Source organism: Erithacus rubecula, assembly GCF_903797595.1.
Source record: "Erithacus rubecula genome assembly, chromosome: 17".
Lineage (NCBI taxonomy): Eukaryota > Metazoa > Chordata > Aves > Passeriformes > Muscicapidae > Erithacus > Erithacus rubecula.
Window position 1 is genome coordinate 13,273,755 of NC_136669.1, and position 24,072 is coordinate 13,297,826.

At 41.5% G+C, this 24,072-nt stretch overlaps 1 protein-coding gene across 6 annotated transcripts in view; it reads right to left on the bottom strand.

Annotated features, from left to right (window-relative positions):
• The window catches only part of CREBBP (CREB binding lysine acetyltransferase), a 96,364-nt gene that overhangs the window by 20,476 nt on the left and 51,816 nt on the right, over positions 1-24,072 (bottom strand). For 2 of the 6 annotated variants that reach the window (XM_079320497.1, XM_079320501.1), the window contains 14 exons: positions 18,806-19,048; positions 18,092-18,191; positions 17,507-17,653; positions 16,939-17,056; positions 14,112-14,304; positions 13,964-14,017; positions 12,666-12,790; positions 11,912-12,100; positions 10,099-10,518; positions 9,307-9,486; positions 8,893-9,079; positions 4,998-5,116; positions 4,640-4,879; positions 4,132-4,220 (listed from right to left, as the gene is read on the bottom strand). In XM_079320497.1, coding sequence (XP_079176623.1) covers positions 4,132-4,220; positions 4,640-4,879; positions 4,998-5,116; positions 8,893-9,079; positions 9,307-9,486; positions 10,099-10,518; positions 11,912-12,100; positions 12,666-12,790; positions 13,964-14,017; positions 14,112-14,304; positions 16,939-17,056; positions 17,507-17,653; positions 18,092-18,191; positions 18,806-19,048 — 2,404 coding nt within the window. The remainder of the gene's footprint in view (positions 1-4,131; positions 4,221-4,639; positions 4,880-4,997; positions 5,117-8,892; positions 9,080-9,306; positions 9,487-10,098; positions 10,519-11,911; positions 12,101-12,665; positions 12,791-13,963; positions 14,018-14,111; positions 14,305-16,938; positions 17,057-17,506; positions 17,654-18,091; positions 18,192-18,805; positions 19,049-24,072) is intronic. The other 4 variants (XM_079320500.1, XM_079320499.1, XM_079320498.1 and 1 more) reach the window with 4 other exon arrangements.

The window sequence follows — 24,072 nt, forward strand, 5'->3', positions numbered from 1 at the left end:
AACACTTAATATTGAGAAAAATCTATAAAAGCAATAAATTCAAAATTTGACTGTAAGATTAAATGTGACCAATTGCTCAGCTAATATTCTTTCATATAAATGAAACCAAATCCATACTCTAGACAAACATTTAACAGAAATGCAATTATGGGTCAGAGTTTCCAGCCATTTATCTATATAAATACAATATATGTATATATGTGAACAACATGAAATATTGTACATACATACAATATATTTACCAGGTACATTAAAGGTTTAAAGATGTGGAATTAATTAAGCTTTACAAATTAAATAAAAGGCTAGGTACAATTTTTGGTCACCAGACCAAGAGCCAATCCAAGTCATACTCAGCAAAACCAATTTTGCAGTTTAACAAACCAGGCTGAGTAAACTGGAATACAACTATATGAAAATACAATCTGCATTTGAAAAAAATAAAATAAAATCAAAATTACATGGATTTGTGGGGGAGTGGGGAGGGCTGGTGGGTATTTTGGTTTGGTTTGGGTTTTTTTTTTTGGTTGTTTGTTTCAGATGAACTGGAACCAAAGTTGTCAGGGTCACTAAAATAAAAAAACAAAAATTTAAAAAGAGGCTAAATGTTTGGAAAGGATATGAATTCACACATGAACAAAGGTAACAGAGAGGCCACAGCTGTAAAATGCAGGAAGGCCACAAAGGATCATCAAACTAAAGGAGCTTTATGAGGGTGAGAGGGTGGAAGCAGCAATGGCAGCACAGAAGGAGCAGGTTTAGTACTCAGACACCAGAGCCAGGGGATGGGGAGTGCCAGGGGCACCAGGGACTCAGGGACAGTGAACCAACAAGCCAGGCAGGGGGACTGAGCAGTGTGGCACCCCAGACACCTCCTGGAGCCCAGAGACACCTCCTGGAGCCAGCACCCTGGAATGGGATGGATCAGAATTCCTGCTGGGACACACAGGGGCTGTGCTGGGCAGGGGGGATGCTCCCTGAGCCCCCCAGGCCCCCAGCAGGGCTCAGCAGCTGCTGTGGCAGGCAGGAGCCTGCTCCAGCTATCAACCTCATCCTAACCCCCCCTAAACTGCACCCAGCTCCTCCTAGGGCAGCTCCTCCCAGGGAAAACCAGCCTTTGGGAGCTGAGAATGCAACAGAACAAGGCCAGGAGAAAAACAATTGCATTCTTTTCATTTGTTATCACTGGGGATGAGAAACCCACTGTGGTTATTAGAGAGGAGGGTCTCAGGGCTGGGTACAGGCACTGCACATCCCATTTCCACTGACTTCCCTTGCCCTTACACCCCATCCCTAAACTGATAACACAGTATCTAATAATTTATTTTAAAAATCCAAACATAAGAGGTACAGAATTTTATATCCTTTTACACATTGTCCATTTCTTTTTTCCTATAATGTGCTGCTTTAAATTTGTCTTCAATTAAAAAGCCCCTCCACTGTTTTCATTACTAATACAGTTAGTATTAGTACTAATTAGTACTAAATATACTAATACAGTTGCTCATCATTTCAAGAGTCAGACTGGGAAGGACTGAAAGTCAGGAAGACCCAAATACAGGAGACTGAAGCCAGAAAAATCCATGGCCAAAGCTCCTATTAATAACTTGCTACATTTAAACAGTCCCAGGAAAGGTTAATTCTGATCCATTTTCAGAATAATTTATGGGCTTTCAAAGCACTCTAAGCTTTAATCCATGATATTAAAATGAGGAAATAAAAACTGAAGTACAGTGAAAATGAATCACCTAAAGATCATGAACATTTGTCCATAAAATAGCCAAGGTGAAGCAATAGCTGTAACTTATTATGGATATGGACCCTCAGAAACAGAGACCTGCCTTTTGCATGTCACCACAAATACCCAGCAAAACCCATAAAAAACATACAATATTCTAGTTACAGCAGCCATAGAAACCCCAAAGAATGCACTTATTGCAACACATCACACATGAAAAGCTTTTCAAATGCAGACTGTTCAGGTGACTCCTGCTTATTAAAGAGCAACCTTATGGTTCAACACCAAAGTCCAGAAAATGTTCAATCTCAGCATTAACAAGTGAATTCCCAACAGTAATTAAGTGCAAAGGCAATTCTAAATTCATAACTGATGGCAGAACTGACCTCAAACACCACTTGGTTTTCTCAACTGGATATTCACACATGGAACACATTTTCTGAATACTCTAACTTAAATTTCTGCTTTATTATGGAATCTAAAGGGTTCTTTATCAAATAATTGACTTAATGACTCAAATGTAGTGCCCGAGTTCATTCATTCAATGGTATCTAAATATTTTTAGTTGTAATTTAGTCATGTGATACAATGGACTTTAAGTGCAACCAATTTTTGTCTGTTCTGTACAAGGAATATTTAAGAACATTTGACCAATTAAGGATCTGCTGGAAGCATGGAATTTGTTTTTCACTTATTATTTGTTTAAGAACATCTAAGATTTGAAGATCATTGTCACAGGAAATTTGAGTGGTTTAGAGCTGATGAACAGGGGCTTTCTATGCAAAATGGATTATTACTTAACAATATGGTGATTAATCTTCAGAAATACCTTTCTAAAAGCCCCAATCATTCATCACTTCATTTAGTGGGCCTGAAACAGAAAACCTCACACTCCCCCTGAACTCAACCCCACCTCAAACCACAAACCCCTACCCCCTTCTCAAGGCAACTGGATGACTAGAAATCTATGATTTAAATGGACTTTCATGTTTTTAATGGGCAGGAAAGTGAAATATTGCAGCCCCCAGTGCAGAGGAGCCCTCTGTTCCACCCACCCTGGACTTCTTGCCAATGACCAACATTGCTTCCATGGAATAATCAAAATTATTTAACACAAACTTAAATTGTGAAGACAGTTTTGAAAGAAAAATGAGCCCTTCTTCAAGTCCATTCTTTCCAAATACAGAATGTGTAAGATGGATGCAGAATATGAAAAGTATTTTCAATTTTACCAACAGTGATGGTATTTAAGGGTTTTTTTTTCCCCAATGCCAGTACTGAACTGTCTCTTTAACTACATTTTAATTGTTTAATTTCTCTTCAGCCTGACTTTGCAGAGTACACAGTGGCTGTATAAAAACTTTTATGAGAGCTCATTAATTTATTCCTGCCTGTCAATACTTTCTGCCTCTCACAGGCCATCCAAGGACCCCCCACACAAGGTGGGATGTCACATTTTCCTCTCCCACATTGTGTTGACCCAGCAGCAGGGGCTCAACAGGCTGAGAGCTTCTCAAGAGCATGTTTGGAAAGAAGGGATGGCCCAAAAAGAGGAAATACAAGTGCTGGATGTCTGAATTGGTTCTGTGACTTCACAGCTGGCAAAGCTTAGAGGCTGCCAAGCCTCTGGAAAGAAATTAATAACTTCCTTTTCCCTATTTAAAACAAAGCTTTTGTCTCAGCCCATTTGTATTGTGCATTTTATTTGGGGGGGGAAGACACACATCATCTAAGAAATCAAAATTAAAGCCAAGTTTTGTGTTTGCTTTGTGATTTTAACAGTGGTGATTTAAGCATTAAATGGAAAATTTATCTAAGAATCATTTATTAATAATAATAGAAACACCAGGTCCTAATATTAGTTAAAAAATAAGAGAAATTTCAGTTTTCACATGGGGTCTCTGAGTAGTTTTTAATGCTATTTCCAAGCTTATTTAAAAATAATTAAGCACTGACTAGGAAGGGGAAACATAAATCTTGCAATCAATCACTGTACTCTTTACTTGGCAAATTCTGGCACTAACTTGTAAACAAACCTGCAAGAACAAGGTAACAGGATTTCCCAGTGCCTTTCTGCAGTTCTGCCCTTCTCCCTCCAGCATGCCCTTCTCCTCATTGTATGGAAAACACAAAATTTGGACAACTTGACCTGCACTGAAGCATTGCAAGGGGCAGCCTGGCTAAGAATGAGCACTAAGGAACAGTGTGCCTCACACTGCAGCACAGAAAAACAGAAACACCTGCAAAAGGACAGCGTGGAAAGATAAAAAAAAGAACTTTTCCCTGACTTAGCTGACAAAGGCAAGTAAAAAATCCTCCTCATCCTCTGCATGTGCAGAGAATTCAAAAGAGGTCTCACTCCCTGAATAGGGAAAAACCTGGATTCAAGGACTTACCTGTTCTGGTAGCTGTAGTAGGCAGCGTCCCGGGGAATTGTACACAGCTGCTTGCCATAGCAGCACAAGGTCTGGGGAGAGAACTCATACTGCAAAACAAAGGAGAAAAGCAGCTTCACAACGGGGCATTTTGTTCATCAGGCAAACCTGACACTTGTGGCTATCAGAGGACGCTGCCATGGCCATCCCACTTTTCCAGCTGTTGTGAATGTACCAGCACAGCCCTCTCAATCTGGTGACAATCCTTAACTCTAAAAGCAGCTGACTCTTCGACCTCTGCTTTGTACCCATGGGAATATTTTAATGTTACTCATAACTAAAGAAGATATCCTCACACAACAACAATAACAGAAGAGCAGAGCTGCTATCAACCTTTTTAACCCTGAACACATTTACAACAAAGCCAAACTTTTATCATTCCATATTCTCACTTTTAATAAGAGCACTCAAAGTGTGCTGCTGGGAATAACAATCCCCTGGGCCACTGGGGGATGTTCTGGACACCCACCTTGCGGCCACAGCAGTAGCCCAGGGACTGCATGACTGGATCAATCTCTTGCTCAAACACCTCAGCCAGCTTGGTGCAGAACTTGTAGACGCGGGAAGTCTTGCGGTTGTAGAGCCAGGCGTTGTTGAACATCAGCCACACGTCATCCACGTACTGCCAGGGCTCCTGGTACTGCCCCGTGTCCAGCTTGCGCTTGATGGTCGACAGATCCATGGGGTTCTTCACAATGTCAAAATAATCCTGCCAAAACGCATAAAACCCTGAGTTTTAAAGTTTCCAATATATTTGCAATAAACATAGGTAAAATGTTCACGAGAGCAGGAGGATGTGTTAGAGGGTTGATGTGATGTTGACTCACCGGGATCCCTAAGAGCTGGGGATCCACAGGCTGTCTGAAAGGAAGGGACTCGGGGTCCTGCCGGTACAAAGCTTCCAGGGTGGGCATCAGAGCCTGGCGCAGCTCCTCGGGCTTGAAAACTGGTGATGGAAGCCAGGAAAGTTAGAAAATTGCCCTTCATGTTTCCAAACCTCCTGACTCGCCTAAAAAACCCCCGAAGAAATATGTTAATTAAAACTCTGCAAAGGGTTTTTCTGATCAGAGGCAAAACCACACTTATAAGAGGCAAGCACAGCCTTGTATTTACTCAGATCATAGCAGGGGAGAGTCCTAAAACAGGGATATGGGAACAACTCTAGCCCATGATGATACATATTCTAGAGCATTGAAAAAACCCTCAAAACTTATACAGAATCCAACTAAATCAATTGTTTCAACATGAATGAACCTTTTCTCCTCAAAGGAGAGGCTGAGCATCACTTTCCCTCCCTCCCAACCTATTGTTCACTATTTCCAAGCCAAGGTTCTTCCAGCAAAACCCACTGCAGTGGGCAGGGATGAAGAGCCAGCTCTACAGAGAGTGACCAGATGTCCTGAGAGCTGGCACAGGAATTTTCCTGGCCACAGTGTACAAACAGTCCTGCTCTGATGGATCATTAATTGATTTTGAAAGTGTTAATACTTCCAGATTTCTATGCCACCACTTGGCAACAGTGGCATGGCAACAGCCACGATTCTTTCAAGAGTGGCTGACAAGGACAAAAAAAGGCAATACATTTTCTGAAAAATAATGATAACTTGGAGAGCTCTTTGAACATCTCAGCAGTGTAATTACATTTATTTCCTTAGGAACAGTGTCTTTAAATAGGGAAGAATGCCTATCATTGAGAAAAAGACAACTAAGGAAAGCAGGATGGCATCTAATATTTATCTACCTGGAAGAAATGAGAATGATATCAATAAAATTGAGCAATTAATTCTGCTAAAAGCACTTGAATCAACAGGGCTCAGCGACCCCTGTGAGGCTGATCATTGCTTTTCTCACTCAAATGGTATTTTGGAATGATAGAAATTGCTTTTTGGGACATCTAGTTCAAAATTTACAATTTTAAAGGGTACACACACAACAAAAAGGAAGATAAATTAAGCTGACACTACTCCATAGGTTGTATGATCATTTCGGCTGTTGCCATAGTCTCAGTCCCAACAAAATGGCAATTCTCTTCCATATTTATCAATACCATACATGCAGGCACTTTTCCCTACTGCAGACTCCCAAAGTTTTATAAACAATTCTTACACATTATATTATGGGATTCTTGAGAACAGAAATAAATATTAAATTCCATTAATGAGGAACAGTATATTCTAGACTGCTCTGATTCAGATAGCTCATAATGTGATAATGAGAATTATTTCATTTAATGAAATGTAAAGGTCAAAAAGTACCATTTAATAATCTATTCTGACTACCTGCTTGACATTGCTTTTAGAATTTTCTCCTATAATAACATATCACTAAGCAGCAGTATCTTTCAAAGTAAATCCAATCTTATTTTAAACTCAAAGTACAGAGATCCAGTGTGACTTTTGCCAAGTTCCTTAAAGCCTAATTACCTTTACTGATAAAGTTTATAACCTACACTTATTTTGAAGTTTGAAAAGAAATCAAAATGAAAATCCAATTGTTATTTCAATTTATAACTTTACCTAAAAGCACAAAGAAAAGTTGCCTTAATCTTCAGCTGCTCTGCCTCCAAGGACTATGACTAATACCAGCACATTTGATCATAGCATCTCCCTCTACATGAATTTTACAAGGAAGTTTTGTTTTTCCCTCTCTCCTTTTTCCAAAATTAAATGCTCTCCGTTCTCCTCTGGTAGCTTGAAGACCTTTGTAAGGAGCTGGCATCCAGTTATCCCATTCTGTCTTGGATGTGTGGGTGGCAAAAAGAAAATGGGATCTTTGCCTGACTCACCATGACATATAATCTACCAAAGAAGAGTACAATGCTACCTTTTAATTTTTTTTTGCTTTTTTTTTTTAAACAGAGGCAAGTCTGCTTAGGATTACTAAGGAGAAAATTCATAAAGGAAGACAGGACATTTTCAAAATTACAAGGACAACACACACAAATACATCTCAAACCCAAGCTCCTGCAAGTTTTCCACTATATCTTACAAAGAAGTGAAGAAACCAGTAAAACCATCTCCAAGGACAAGGAGACAGGAGCTTCTCAAATGAACATTACAGAGGGTTTTTTGAGACTGCAAAGCAAGGAGCTATGACTTCTCTTTCTTGTTCACATTAGATTTGTGAAAAAAAGGCAAAATAAGGCTCTGCTTGCTAAGTTATGGCACCCAGTCCATGGCACTTCCCCTTAGTGCCTGCTAACTCTGGGATGGCCCTCAGGAATCTGCCTGCATGGGAAGGAGGAAGATTTCCCAATATTTTTGCAAACCATGCAAAACTCCTGATCAGTCTCTTCAGCAGCTTTAAAATATCACCTATCCCTTCAGCACACTTGGCATAATTACTCCACAATACCTCTTGGTTTATTCAGCCTTTTAATACCAATGCTCAATTAACACTGAACCAACTCCTTGGTGGGAAAGTGTCACCAGTGAAACTCGTGTCTGTGGCTGTACCTGCCCACACTGCACGTGCTCTGCACTTACACAGTTCCTGGGTGACAAAACTTCCATGATAAAATTGTGTCACTGAAGGAGGAATTGGAATATGTGGTGACCCAGCCTGAACTGACTCTGCAAGATCCTTCCCTGTGCAAGCACATTCCTACCAGGCAGCAGTGATTCCTTCCACTGGGAATATCACTGGCTCAGAAATGTTAATAAGCTTTCTACTCCCTGTGCTACATTTGGGTTGGAAAAGGCTCTGCCAGTTGGTTCTGCAGGAGGCTCTTGTTTGGGTGCCCCACTCCGCAGCTGAAAACATCAATCTGCAGGAAAATGAGTTTTATAGTGATCATGGTTAGTAACCAAATGCAACCCAAAGCACATCAAGAGATACAGATTTTTTAGGCATTTGCAGCATGTTGAAAGCTTCCCTTTGGTTGAAAACTAAAAACTAACCACAGAAAACACCACCTCAATAAAACAGATGCCTAAAGACAGAGGTCTCAAAACTGATAAGGTTTTTGAGTCCAAAAACTTAACTTGCAGCCTGCCATAACACCTGCACTGTAAGCAGAGAAATATATTTCTGTTTTAATAATCTTATTTATTTCTTAATAACACATGGCACCCAAACATTTACACACCCTGCAACACCATGAAGTTTCCTTGAGTACAGATGCAGTCATACCTCAATCTGTGCTGACACTGCAGCTTAATTTGAGAGACTGCTGAGCAAATGAACACTACACTGAAAACTTTCAAGTCCTGAAAACACAGGACTCTCAAACAGATTTAAGGCTCCTGCAGCAGTCCAGCCTAGGAGAAACACAGGTTCAGGAGAGTTCAAGTGCTTGATTCTCACAAAAGTGACAAAACTCAGGATAAAGGTGGTGTGTGCAGCCCCTTAACAGGAAAAGTGATGGATATTCTTGGCTACTGAAAGCACTCTTATCTACACTGAGCTCTCCTCAAAGAGCACCAAGATGTACAGGGAGGGATTTATGTGTTTGATTCCTCCAGCAATCACTGCCTGACTGCCTTGGTCCTTCTGGGCAGGCACTGCTGAGATCAACGTTACAGTGACTTGCTTTTCCCACCTGATTCATGTAACATTAAAGGAATGCTACTTTCAAAATTAGGTTACAGAGTATTGACCTCCCAGAGCTCCACGTGCTGGAAAGACAAGTGCAAAACAGACCTCCCAGCAGGAGCTGAGACTATGGCAAACAAATGTTAGTGAAAGCAAGGCACACAAGGGACTGAGTTTTCACACACGTACTTTTCTTGCGGGGCTGGGATGGTGATGTGGATTGTGAAGTGGTTCCATTAGTGCCACTCTCCTCCTCCTCTTTCACCTCTGCTTTCATTTCAGGCTTCTTTTCTTCTATTTCCATTGGCTCCTGCTTCAGCTCTGTTCCATCTGTTTCTTCTTTTATTTGTGAAGATCCTTGTAAATCCTCCTCCACCTTAAGAAAGGATGCAATGAGAGGTACTGTTACACCTCCAACCCAAATTTCAGACATCAAAATATTAGTTTGAGACTGTTGAACCACTTTCCATCCATGGCTTTCCTCAGGAGTTACTTTGCAGTAACGACCCTCCTCTCGCCCCTTAGCTCACCGAGTCAGACACATCATTAAGTGCTTTTATATCTATCACTGCTTTCAGTTAAGCTGTAGAGAATCTCATTTACCTCAGTCTTAGCTTCCACTTGTGTCTCACTAGTCTCTGGCTCAGTTTCTTCAGTTTTAACTTCTGATTTGCTTTCTAGCATTGGTGCATCTGGTCCTAGTTGCTGGGAATTCGTATCAGCACTAGCAACTGAGGCAGGGGTGGGGACCCTGTTATCAATACTAGCTGCTGCCTGGGATAGCTGTTGTAAAAACAGTACAAAAGAAAGACACTGCATATATAGAAATATTTTCCTTTACTAAAAATGAACAGCACAAAAGAGACATGAGATGATATTCTACAACAGTGCAGAACATGGATACAGGTCACTGTAGCCAAGTTGTGATATTACACATTTAATAACTCTGCTTTGCAGAGGAGAAGCTAAGGAAGAATTCTGCCCCAAAGAGGCTTCTTTTACAGAGAAAACACCTGCCCAGTAAAACACTGTACATTCCTTGAAACGTGCATTTGCCCTGGCTGTATCTTAAAAGGAAAAAAACTATGCAAATCTCAGGATCAGAAAAGATTCTGATTATGGCCAAACAGAGTATTTAGGCCAGTTACACCTCATCTTTCTGCACACTGCCGCCAGTTTTACTTTGAGCAGTTCAGCCATCCGACCCCCCCTCCTTCACACAATGCTGAGAACATCTGAACACACACATTTTACACATCTCTAAGCAACCCCCTGGCCTAAAGCAGAAGCTGCTGTGGACAGCTATGGGCTGTGTACACTCAGGACATGGTGCTACAGACAGGGACACTCGTGGGATGTCACGACACAAGGCAGAGGGGACTGCCTGGTACTTACTGGAGTGCCAGGTGGCTGTGCCTGCACAGAGGTTGGCTGCTGCTGGGCTGGCTGTGGGGTTGGCACAGACTGGGGCTGGGCAGGGGTCTGCGGCTGCGGCGTCACCTGGGCCTGGGCCGCAGTCTGCCCCGTGGGGGTGCTCTGGGTCTGCGTGGCCGTGGGAACAGAGCCCGGCGTCGGGGTGGGAGTTTGTCCCGAGGAGGAGACCGGCGTGGATGGCTGGGTGGGTGCTGCTGGCTGGGGAGGAGTCATCCCCGGGGGGGTTGGGTGCTGCATGGGCGCCATCCCGGCGGCGCTGGACGCGGGGGGCGTGCTCTGGTGCAGGGGGGGCTGCGTCACCGGGGGGCACGGCAGCTGCCCGCCCTGCGGCCCCAGCATGTTCAACGAGTTGGGAAGAGCAGCACTGGGAACCTGCCCCTGCTGGGGAGAGAGAGAGAGTCTCAGAGAGCCTGCAATGCACTCATCCTTTCAATCACAGCCCTGCAGCCTTCCCTGGCAGGATCCTGTCACATCGGCCACAAACGCTGCTGCTGCTGATGGCTGCTCCCATTTCTGCCATCAGCTCTCAAGGACCTTTCTCCCAGATCTACTGCCATGCATGTCCTGCTTTAATTCCACTGGCATAGAGAGGGAATCCTCACAATCCCAGTAACACAGAAACCCACAGGCAGCCTCTAAATTGTGCCATTAGCTGGGCAAAGGTCAGGCTTCGACACAAAATGGTTTTCAGCAAATACTCATTTTTAGGCCAGGACTCTGAGGGAGCTCTGCTTTAGAGGGCAGGTCAACACATTTAATGCTATTGTTGCACAGAACAAGACTTAAGAAGAGTATTTTTGTTTTCTTTTTAATTCTAATTAAACTGTTCAAGATGCTTCAGAAAGCATGGGATTTGTTTTTCAGAGCAGTAACATTAAAATACTCTGGATGTACTTAAACCTTTAAGTGATACATTTTATGAAGACTGCATAAGATAACTGGTGATAAAAATGAATACTCCATCCTCAAATGTAAGTGTTACTCTTAGAAATACAAATCAGATAATTTGCTGCAGATGAGGTTTCAAATTTAAAACACACTTTTATATTGTCTTTACAGAGGCTGTTTCATGGAATTAAGTGCATTGGGAAAAAAATGTTCACCACGAAGGCAGTCAAACAACTGAGCCAGGGCCCATGAAACTGAAGACATTCCCTCCTGAACATACTCCAAACTTGACTCGACAGAGCCCTTCCCAACCTGATCTAAGTCATCTTGCAGAACTCTGGAGGTTTTAACTAGCCTGAATTACTTGGGCTCTGAGTTAAACAACAAGCCTTGCCCTCTGGAAAAGCAGATACTTTGGCATCATAAGCACAGCTGCTACTTCACTGACCACTGCTGCAACAGAAAAATGTTAAGGGAGAAAACCAACAATTTTTCCTCCAGAAGCAAAGAAGTTAAAATTCTAGAAGATCTTGCCCAACCACCTTGCTATAATCCTAGATTTAAAGTTAGCTACTCTGGTCCACACAGAGACAAAACATATGTTCATAGGCACCCCATAAAGTGATTTCTGCTATTTCCCCTGAAAACCTCATCACATGCATTTTGAAGGGATTTAAATCAGGAATTGCAGGGCGTTGCGCCCCCATTAACAGATGTCGATAAGTTATGTAAGAGCTTCTGAGGAAGGCAGATGTAACCCAGGATCCCCAAAATTGGGGTGACTACAAACAATGGATATAGAAATACAAATAAACAAATAGAAGTAAAGGAAATAAATCAGAGCAAAATAATTAAGAGCAAATAAATCTTAGAAAACCCATCTCACCTGTGCCACCCCGGCCTGGGCTGTTGACTGACCCATGCCCACATTGTTCACATTCATAGCTCCAGTGGATGCTGGGAACTGGTTTTGGGGCAGGAATTGGTTCTGGGTAGGAGCCTGACCCATCATATTGTTGGAATGAGCTCCCATCATGTTCTGTGGCTGAGGCATTCGGGAAGGAGACATTGCCATCTGAAAATTAACACCCAGATTAACTAATTACCATTTAGTATTACAAAGCAGGACAAAGGGAAATACATTGAAATCAATCAAAAGATAGGACAAAAGATAAAAGGAAAACTGGCTGTATTACAGTAACTGGATGTGGGCATGTATCTGTAACTTCAGCATTTGTTCCACAGCACTCATTATTTTTAACAGGTAATATTCAGAGTGTTAACTCTGTTTTGTTCTCTGGGATGACAGAGAGAATCCAGGAAAACTGAAAATATTTTTGTTTTTCTAAAGAATAAAAACATGTTTTCATGCAGGAACAAAGGTGGTTTATATACTGCCAAGACAGTAGATGCTCTTCCACAGATTGCTGGGGATTACTGCACCTGTGGCACGTGCCCCTCTAAAGCTCTGCTTGGTGTTTTTGGAACACGCAAATACCACAAACAAACGCCTCGACGAAAGCCTGGCAGATCTGCTGCGTTGTCATGAAATTATCCATGAAATCTGCAGCAGTGCTGTGTGGCTTGGGCTGTGCAGAGGGGCTGAGGTGAGGGCAGGGCTGGGTTTAGGGGGTACAAACCGCGGGCACGGCGCCCATGTTGTTCATCTGCACCGGGTGGTTCATCGGAGACGCCGCCCGCGGGCCCAGCGGTGCTTGGGGCATCTGTACATTCCCTATGGACATGGGGTTAAACTGATTCATTCCTGCAAATGCACCCCCAAAACAACTCATTAGGAACAAGTCAGCAGAACTGATGGAGCTATATTCTACTATAAAATTAACAGTTATTGCGACTGCAATTCGACCGCCCTGCGTTTTGAGTTACTTGATCTGACAGACAAATCAGGATGCAAGAAGTGTTTAGAAAAATATTTGTCAGGGTGAAATACAGTTTTTGGTGTCTTTAAAAAAATTTAAATGCAAAAGATGAAGAATAGATGATCTGCAGAGGATGCTGGATGATCTGCACAGACAGGATGCTGTTTATAAATAATACCTTCTTAAAATCAGGCATTTGCTTTGAAACAGCAATGTCTTATTCAGGGCTCACTGAAACAGTTGAAGTAAATATGATAAAAATACATATGGGATGTATGAAGGCAACTCCAAGCCTCAAATCAGGATAAAAGCTGGCAAATGCTTTAACAGGGGTTGTACTTTTCGTACAAAACATTGAATCCCTTCAAAAAACTTGTCTAAAGCTGTAATTATGGAGCTGTACTTGTTATCAACTTGTTCTCCTATTCAAATGAATTTAAAAAGTATTTAATTTCCCAAGGACATTCCAACACAAATTTTGGCTTAGTACTAACTCTGAACCAAGAAATTAAATAGCTGAGGACATTTTTTTGAAGGAAGTTGAAGCACCTAAAAGTCATGGGTTTGTTTTTTGGAAGAAAACTACTCATGAGCTCACAGCAGCCTAAGTGAGTAATGGCAAGTGCTGTGAACAAGTTCCAAGGCTTTTCTAAATGCACTTTCTATCAGAAACTAAGAAAGGCTATCATTAGTTACACAGATTTTAGGACTACTGTGCTGTGTTTCCAGCTACAGGTGTATTTTTGGCTAATTAACTGATAAAACCACACCATCATCCCTCCCCCTTTAGAGTGTTTTAAATGAGATTACCCACACTACGCTTGCCTGAGCTGTCCTCTCTTTGGAAGCACTGAATTAATTCCCAATCCCCAGCAAAGTGCTGGATCCATATTGTTAACACTGACACACAGAGCAACACCAAAAAATGGTGCTGAAAAAAAGGCAGCCCTGGTAGTTCCTCCCTCCCAACACCAAAAAAAACCCCAACATAAGATCAGCTTTTCCCCCCAGGAATTATTTTGAACCCACAAACTGCAATTAGAGAGGAAAACAGATACCTTGAGAAACCTGCATACGACTGATAGGCACGGTTGGCATGGACATTGGCCCATCTGCAACACAACACCAGAACAGTCAGCAAAACCAGTTTTAGATACAATCTCAGGATGAACTGGAGTCCAAAGACTCCTGGGAAGCAGCACTTACTGGGGGGCCTGACGGGCTGTGCCTGGCCCATGGCAGCAGCCACCTGGGGGATGCCTGGGGGCTGGGGCCCAGGGGTCTGTAAGGCTGCTTGGTTCCCCAGCATCCCCTGCTTATGGAGACGAGACCTCCTCTTCTCTTCCAGCTCCTTCTGTATCTTATAGATCTTCTCTGCTAATAAATGATAGTATTCATCCTAAAAGGGAAAAATAAAGAGTAATCAGCAAGAGCAAAACTCATTCAGTCTTATCTGAATACCATCATCTGGTTTTGGGATGGGTATTTTTTGTTTTGTTTTTTAATGTATGCACCTGTCTAATTGAAAAACTAAATATTTCTTTTCAGAATCCTGTAAATTAAGGCAGATTTTTGTGCTTTAATGCAGAAAAGGGAAAAAAAAAGCTTCCAGAAATCACACTTGCTTTATGGCTACCCTGCATACCTACTCTGACTAAATTAGCAGAAAAAGGAGAGGGCTGGAGGTTCTCTGTTGCTTCAGCAAAACCCAGGAAGCTGTGATTTAGTTTCTATGTGTTAATGATTTTTAAATGTTATTTTAATCATAAACATTTTCACTAATCCACAGACAAAAGAACAAGACATTCCCAGCACACTGTTACACTGAATAAACTTTCAGGAGACAGATGTTAAGGACAGATCAATTTTTACATAAAGAAAGGAACTGCTCTTTTCCTGAAGAGTCTATCAACAATCATGGCAAGGGATAAACAAAACCAGACAAAACCTCAAAGGAATGGAGAAAATTCAGTGAAAAATAGTCCACAGGCAGAAACAAGTAAACACTACATCTGTACAAGATGAAAAATCCATTTTACTCAACCCACACTGACAACAGATCCAATAAGACAGTCACAGTGCACACCACGTAGACAATTTTGCTTGTCAGGAATTGCTGGACACACATCTGCCAAGTGCATGAGATTATGCACCTGCTAAAGGCAAAAAAAACCCCCACAAACCCTCAAGGCTACATTTCTTCTATGGGGTCACCATGCCCTTAGAACCCAGGGTGACATAGAACACAGGTTGAGAACTGCTTACACATAATCTTCTCATTTTTATTAAACATTCAACAAAACCAGCATGTGTTATTACAGCAGGATTGAATTATTTTCCCAAAACTTAATATGAGATATGTATTCCTCAGCAGCCTTGTTAAGGAAGTCCAGTCATGCAATATAAAGCTTTATTTTTCAGGTCACTTCTCTCCTCAAAAGAGTTTCTCAAAAATCAGTGCAGACATTTTCTGCTGCCAGTTTAAAAGCTTTACAACCCCACCCCTTCTCCTGCTGAAGTCACTTCAGTTGCAAGTTCCTATTTGTAAATTTAATATTGTGCTGCTTTCCCACTGCAAAGATTCCTGCAAAGGCTGTGTTCACAAGGAGCACACAATGCTAGAACAGCAAAAACTCCTTATAATGATGCCTCTTACTTAATCTGTTTTTCAGTGTCAAAGGAGAACAGAAGCTCCCCAGAAAAGGAGGATGTAATTCCTCATGGCATCGTTAACACATTCTGAATTACTCCTTTCTTCCAAGTTTGCTGCTTGGAGCCAAATACATTAGATGAATTCCAGTAACAGAAACTTCTGGCCATGAGGCTCCAACAGCTGTTTTGAGGGGTGAGGAGAAGATACTTCTGGGTGTTTGTCTGTCAGAAGGCATTTAATTTTCCAATCAGGAGTTTGCTGTGCTCATCCTTACTGAGAAGGTATTTAGACAGCCAGGTGTGACAGTGAAATCCTCCTTCTATCTAAAATTGGTCTCTGAAGCTGCCAGGGTAACCACAGCTGAGCACACCCAAGTCTTCCAACCTCTTGGTAGCTACAAAGAGGACACAATGTGGGTACTGGCCAACACTGAGACAGCAGCACTGTAAGTATGGCCACTGCCTGCTTTCCTCTAGGAAATAAAACCTGAATTTCCATCTCCAGCTCTTCTGGCAAGTGGGCTGAGAGAGGCAGAAGTCTCTGACTGGATCATCTGAATATCACCTGAAACACCACTACCTACTCTCTTTAGATGCTCCTCCCTTGCTTAAGAAAGGATCTCAAGTTTCTGATCAGGTAGGATCCTGCTGGGTGTTACTACTGGCACTAATATTGTTGTCTTTTCCCAATGAAAACTTTCAGGGAGTGGTTCCTTTGGGGTAGAATTACCACCATATCATATCCTCAGCATGTCAATCAACAGGGGTTTGCTCCCTTCAAGTAACAGAGATTTGAACTGACATCTCTGTGCAGACAGAACAAAAATAATGAACTACAACAGGAATTCTGCAAACAGAGCAAAAATCATTAACTGAAACAGGAATTCTATTTCTTTTTCCATCCACAAAGCAGCCAAACTGACTTTTTATGTCTTAGCCCAAATACTCCTGGGGCTGAAGAGCAGAGGAGAATTCATTCCACCACTACAGGTGGAAGATGAGCAGTGGAACAGCACTGGGTCCTAGAGAAAACCTCCAGTGGCAAAGAGGCACTAGGAGAATTGCAAAACTACTGCTTACACAGACTCCCAAACAGGGAGGAAGTCAGTTAGGGAAACATCAAGAGCTGCAAGCTGTGCTCCAAGCTTCCTGAAAGTTAACCACAGTTTCAGAAGGATTCAAGTAGGGATGGATGTGATGGTGTTTAGAGCTAAGGGGTGAATTAGCTTGGAGTGACATGAATCACACTGCTTGGGACCACACACTGTCACACACTGAAAACATGACTTTCCTCATGAAGAGGGATCCTCTGTGGCTTTCTTTACACTTCTAAGATTTGTGATGCTACTGTTCTGTCACATGTTGGACTGAAGCAACATACCCTACTATTAGCAGATTCATACATGTCTCCTTCCACTTTCCTGGCATAAGCCACCAAGTTTTCCATGCGGCGATCCTTCAGTGCTGCTGGATCAGGAGTGGGGAAGATGGCTTGGACACTGCAGGGACAGAGGAACAATAATAGAAAAACACCTTCAGAAAAAAAATCCAGAATCAATACAGATTTATGATAATCACCCTAGATGTTCCCTTACACGCCAGATATGTAAAAGCATATCAAAATGGTTATAAAAATAAAATTTTACTGTTTCTCACAAGATTAAAACAAATCAAATTATGAAAATAAAGTGAGGCTTAACTGTCTGAAGTCTAAATAACTGTTCACCACAGCAGAGCAAATTTACTAGCAATAGAAACTAATTCCATGCCCAATCCTTAATGAGCACGAAGAACAAACTGAAGAGGAGGATTAAAGGTAACAACTCCTCCTGAGTGGCCCAGCACCTGAGAACCACTACTGATAACTTTCTTTTCAGCTTAATAGCAGAACTACTGTACTGAAACTCTTTAAAAACATTGAGGAAAAAGCAGCCTTGGTGAATACTTACAGTTTATGCACTAAATGATTGCGCAGGTCCTGAGTGACATGTTCATGCCATGCTTTCCTTACCCCGGTACTCGAAGGAGGTGCAGCCGTTGGCATTGAGCTGAGGTTTCCAACATTGCCAGAGTTTGTGCCATCATTCATTAGTGGGCTAAAACAAAAAACAAAAGGGACTGTTAGAGTACCAGAATGCAGTTTTGTCAAGTAATTTTTGAGTTGTTGCAAGCATCACTTTCAGCTATTGCATCAAACATTAAGTGAAATTCTGCCATCAACAAACTGCAACCCCTGAAGCAGCAAAGCTCAGCAGTTTACAAGGCACATTCACAGTGTGAATGGCAAAGAATCACAACTATGAACTTAAAAACATAAAATATTCTTCCTTTGGGATTTCATTTAAAAGCAGTGAATATTGTAGGGCTCTCAGGAGGCACAAAGCTCTGGCACTGAAATAGGAAAGAGCAGAGCTGTACACGTGACTGACCATCCCCATGCCAATACAATCAGTTTTTAAAGCATGCTCTTTATTTACGTTCATAAGCATGCAAATAAATGTTTAATTGAGCAAGAATGAAAATGTGTGCATTACTTATTTGTCCCAAGGGATGTTGGAAGAGCAGTTTCAGAAATTAGACCCGGTTGCTGGTCTGTTGTTATTCCTCCTGCGGGAAGGTTCATCTGGTTGGCTCCTTTGGGATAAAATTAAACATCATTGGGACACAATTCACAATTTTGACAATAATATGACAAAACTGCACTTCACTGACCCACCTAGCTAACAAAAGAAGCAATTTATCAGGTTAAGTATTTTTATAACAATACATGCTGTGCTGCACATATGTGGCTATTTATGGACACGAGTTACTTTCAGTCTGAAGTACAAAAATGAGTCTATTAAAATTTTAAATTTATAAACTCTTAAGATTAGATCCATAAGCTATAAAGAAGGTAATAGCAACAATTAAGATTAAAAAAAAAAGGATTTGAGGCAGAATTGTCAGTTAGAACTGGGGACAATTGTTAAACCAAAATCCTTCAGAAATTCTGTCTCATCACCTCAGAGAATGAGCTATGGGCTATATTTTAAAAGAAACTAAAACTCCTGCTATTTGGCAAAAGCACTACATTCAAAACTTTCTAATATTCTAATGTAAATTAATGGTAGTGTATAGAAATAGTGTATTTTTAACTTACTAAACAACAAGAACAGTCACTACTCTGACCAAACAAAACACCAGACTATCTTAAAAATCCAACACCAATTATTTGAACTTTTTTTTTTCTTGGTCTTTTCTCCACCTACCCAGTGCATTAATGGTCCTCATCTGCTGGTGAGCCTGAGGCTGTGCTGGCTGCTGGCCTTGGACCTGGGGCTGCAGCTGGGCTTGGGGCTGGTTGCCATATGGCAGCCCCAGGGCAGCATAGGCTCGTTGCATGGAGCTGGGGTCAATTGGATTGGGATTACTTAGTGATGGAGTGTTCTGCTGGCCTGTACCAACAGAACCAATGGAATTCTGGATCCCACCAGCTGGAGACCCTAAAAGGGCTGTGGAAAAGAGAAAGGAGAAGAGAAAATTAAAACTCAGTGAGGATAAGGAGTAAAACCAGTCATGCCAAGAGTCATGGCACATATTCTATGATACGGATATTTTTCTGCCAGAGGACAGAACAACACGTGAGATGCCAAGTGGGAAAACTCTACAGCCTTTGATTCTACAAGAACAGAACCCAGCCTGGCTATTAATCCATACAGTCTAAACAGAAGTGCTGTAAATTTCAGGCAGATAAGCCCATAATTACTTTTAATAGATATATAGTACAGGCTCCTATATAAGGCTAAATAGGATTTTCATGCTTGGGGACAGTAAACTAAGAGAGAAAAATATTTAGTTCCTCTACTTCCCTCTTTCCCATCAATCCCATTTTAGGTCAAAATATTTGGCTCCAGAATAGAGATCCTGAGTTCAGCAGAAACACTGTGCCCTTGTACACAAAGGTAATGCTGAAGATCTGTTGGTAGAAATTTTCACTGTGAGAAGCCACCAGATGAATCCTCTGAAGGCCAAACTACCTTAAACCCCAAATTACTCAAAGATGTGAAAAATCCTGATGAGTCTCAGACTGTAGTGGCAAAATCTAAAATAAGATGGAGAGTCAGAAAAGGGTTGAACCCTGGTAAATAGTTTAGATGATGTTTAGGTATTCATTAACCTATATGGCCACCACAACCAACCAACCAACCTCTCCCACCACACAGATGAATGGAAGAGTAATTTTCATTGCAGACAGGAAATGGAAACAACAGGGAAAATTAATATTTACTTAATCCACAAGAGAGCAAGATTTTACTTTCTGGTTCTCATTTTAGCTGCCATTCTAAGTGTATACCATGGTCCCTTGTGAATGACCCATGGAATACAACCTTCAGCACAGAGACACTGCATTTTTATAATCAGGACTCTGGTAAAAGTAACACTTCCTTCACATTTTCCCCCTTAAGTAATTAAATACATAATGTGCATTACAAATGTGTGAACTAAACTTAGCAACAGTAATGGCTCTTAATATAGGCAACAATAACTGTCTTATTGAAATATTAGTAGAGGCACGTGGTTAGATAAAAAAGTCATGAAAACAAGTCTTCTGAGACATTAATAGCATTATCCAGGCTTTCTTAAATCCTTACCCACCATGGAAACTGAATCACTGAAAGAGATACACAGGCTTCCAGCTTCCACCCAAGAGAAAACACACACATTGCACAGTCCAGACTTCTCCCTCTCCAGCTGAGAAATCAATTTGATCTCATTTACCAAAGAACCAGAAATAAATATACTGAGATATCTCCCTCTACTGAATAAGCAGCCCTACAAAAACCCATCCTTTTTCTCCCCCAAAGGACAATCCTCAGTATTTTACGTGCTGGGATTACCATGGAAATTAAGGCTTATGTATGCTTACACCCTGTGGACACACTCACAATAACTTTTGAACTCATGATCACTTCCAAGAGAATTTAAAAACAAAGAAGCTGATTAAGATCTTATCAGCTTAATTAAAAAAAAAAAGACATATTAAAGAGCAACTATATGAATTCTTCATTGGACTTGTAATACTCTGGAATCACACAATCTAGGAGAAAGATGCCTTTACACTACTGCAAGGCAAGGAATAGGAAGGTTAAATAGCACAAAAGTTGTGGCACCCTGGAATTCAAAAGGCTTCAGAGGCTGCTGTGACAGCACAGATTGATACAGGAGCTAATAAGAATTCCAGCTTGTTAAAGGATGATATTCCACTCCACCAGAAAAATTAGGACAAAGCCCTCCAATGTGTTTTCAGTGCTGAAGTGTGGAGATGGCAGAACCCCATGGGTGATGCTGATGTTTGGGAACCAGGGAAAAGCTTCTGGCCACCCCACTGAGGAGAGCCCAGCCACCATCCCCAGGTTCTCCAGGGGAAAAACCACTGATTGCCTGGCACTGCAAGCTTGGCTTGAAGCCCACTTGGACAAGTCCAGCACCTCCAGCCCACGGCTCTGGGCTGAGCTTTGGCAGCAGCATCAGTGACTACAGAGCACAAGTTCAGCCCCTGTGCTAGAATAGTTTCAGACTATTTGGCCTCAGCTTTTCTACACTTCACAATTCAACAGAATCCTGTTCTGAGTATTTCCCACCACCAGGAATCTGTTTTTGAAGAAGTGGTTTTTTTTTTTGTCTGTCTGTTCACTGGTTTTATATGAAGGCATGACATTATCTGTCAAACAAAAAGATGGAGGCAGAGGGTATTAAATTTCCACTCTGGAGAGACCCAAGTGTAAATGCTGTTCCTTCTGTGGCAGATTCTGCAGGAAATAAAGTCAACTCAAATAAATACAGCCCTGGAACAAACACATTAGGCCACTGCTACATGAAGCAATGTCTACTGCAATTTATTTTTCCTATCTGATGCTTCAGACATTGAGGAGCCCATGACAGAAGCTACAAGTGTGAAGTGAGCTCTGTAATTCACATTTTAACTGGCTCTGTGTGCCCCAGTGTCACTTGTGTTTATGTACCTGAGGAGGGAAGGTTCAAACAAGCACAAGGTTAAGCAGCCCCAGAACTTCCTGAGCACCCTCAGTGACATCCCAATGCCCCAGAAGGCATCAAAACCATCCAACAGCAGCTCACCTGCAGGATTCTTTCTCAAGCAGTGCTGTTTAATGACACTGCACTCATGTCTTCTAGAGGGGAACCCCTCCAGCTAATTAAAATTTATTTTAAACACAGATCCCTAATGTTGTTTTAAGTATGAATGCCTAGAACTTCTCTAACTTGACCACTCCAGTGAACATGTTAAACCATTTTTGAGTATTTTAAATTCCTAAACTCTAAGGATTAGATCAAGAAGCTAGAAAGAAGGCAATACCAACATTTAAGTTGCAAAAAAAAGTAGCATTTGAGACAGAATTGTCTGTTAGAACAGCTGGCAATTGTTAAACCAAAATCCTTCAGCAACTCTGGCTCATCCCCTCAGACAACAAGCTATGAGCTGATTTAAACTTAGCCATGCTGGTTTAAATGTTTGATTTTGCTTCTAAATTCTTTAATTGAGACTTGTTCTGTCCTGCAGCTCCTCACTCTGCTTGCCTCCAAGTGGCTGGAGCAAAATTTGTGCTGGTGCTTGAGTCACCTCAGCACAAGCCTGTCCTGCACTTAGGCAGATACATGAAGGTAAATGCACACAATCATTTAATTCATGCACACAATCATTTAATTAAAGACTGTATCTTGAATCAAGTAATGGGATAAAGATTTTATGAGGAACTTGAAGCAGGAAGTGTGAGTTTTAAACTCTACCACCACTGTAATTTTAATTTTTAAGTTAAGCATTAAATCATAAGCCTTCAGTACAGCACTGGATCAGTCAATCAATGGAACTCCTTAATCCATGGGCCATCATCCACCATGTGGATAACTGAAGGGCCACCATTATATCATTTCCAGCAACTGAAAGAACAAGAGACGTGTTTTGTTTTTAGATCTTGCAGTTACTGACAGTAAGAATTGAACAAGCTGGATTTCATTTTGATTTCACAGGAAAAAGACTCCACTGAAAAAGTTGCTGCCTCCTCCTCCTGGACACATTTCCCTGTGCATGGATGCACTCACTGCTTCCTTCTCTGCAAAGAACTGGTTCCCAAATGCTCCACATCCAGGTTCTCTTCCATTTTCTGCCTGTACTCAATAACCTGCTATGTCAGCCAGTTACATCACAGACACTTCCATTTCCCTCATCAGATTCCTGCTCTTGCATCCCTAACTTCACATACCCCAGAATATCTGTCTCCATCTTCTCTAAAATCACTCCTTCAGGTGAAGATTAGTTATCTCGAGTTTAATCTTTCTTAATCCAGCTTTTTCTTTGCTGCATTTTATTTAAAATTTTCCTACAAGGAAAGTTAGAGAGGAGACCAGCTCCAAGTTCCCAGTCTCACTCATCTGAGTGTGGATCCCAGGGGTTTTCCAGTGTCCCCTGATCCTGGAATGATGCACACCAAGCACTGCATGGGATGGTCCAGAATATTCCAAATGGGAACAGATCCAGGAGCTGTGGCACAGAACACCTGCCCAGGCCAGGAAAAAAAGAACTAAGGAGCTCAAGCACATGCATGACAAGATGAATCTTTAAAAAATAGCAGCTACAAAACTAGGAAATACATCAACAACTGCAAAAATTTGTGTTTGGGCCAGCAGGGAGTAAGAAGTACTTCCTAACAAAAACCAAGCTTCAACCCTCCCAAAGTATTTCAACCAAATTTCAAGCCATTGCTTCAAAACACAGGATTCACCTGCTTATTCAAGAGAAAAGCTTAATGCTTTGTCATGTGCAAAATAATATTTGTTTTCCTGTTTCTCCTGCCCTCTCAGAGGTACATAGAACACACAATAAGAACAGAAAGAATTTTAAATTTGTCCCAATATGTCCTATTAACAAGTTAGGTCACTATCACCCATTCTAGCAAAATATAGTTCAAGAGTGCTTTAAAATAAATAAAAAAGGGAATACAAAAGAAACCTGGCACAATGTTCTTTGTAAAAATCCCCAACACTAAAAGACCTGTACAGAAACAGCTCCATGGCAATAACCTAAACCCCAGGACTTTCCAGGACTTGCAGATTCCTAAGGAGTAGGAACAGAAATCCACAAAAGCATAGGAATGACTGCATGGAAGTGAGGCATGACACTGCAATGGCTCAGCAGTGCTCCACTGCAGAATGTTCTGAAAGGTGGGAACCCTTTGAAGCAGCTTCTTGAAAGCCCAGCATGGCCACACCAGGACTGAAAGAACAACAGGAAAACAGGGATGGGCACAGGAAGGAGGGCTCTGGACTCTCTGTAAGGAAGGCAGCCTCCAATAGGAGGAGAATCACTACACTTCTCATTCCTTTTTCCCTTTCTGAATGTTCTCTGTATTTTGCCAAATGCAGACTCACTCTTCCTCCTAATTGAGTAGAAGCTACTATGATTTATCCTTAAGGAAGACAACATCTTCTTCCAGTCTAAAACTAACCCAACTCTGATTAG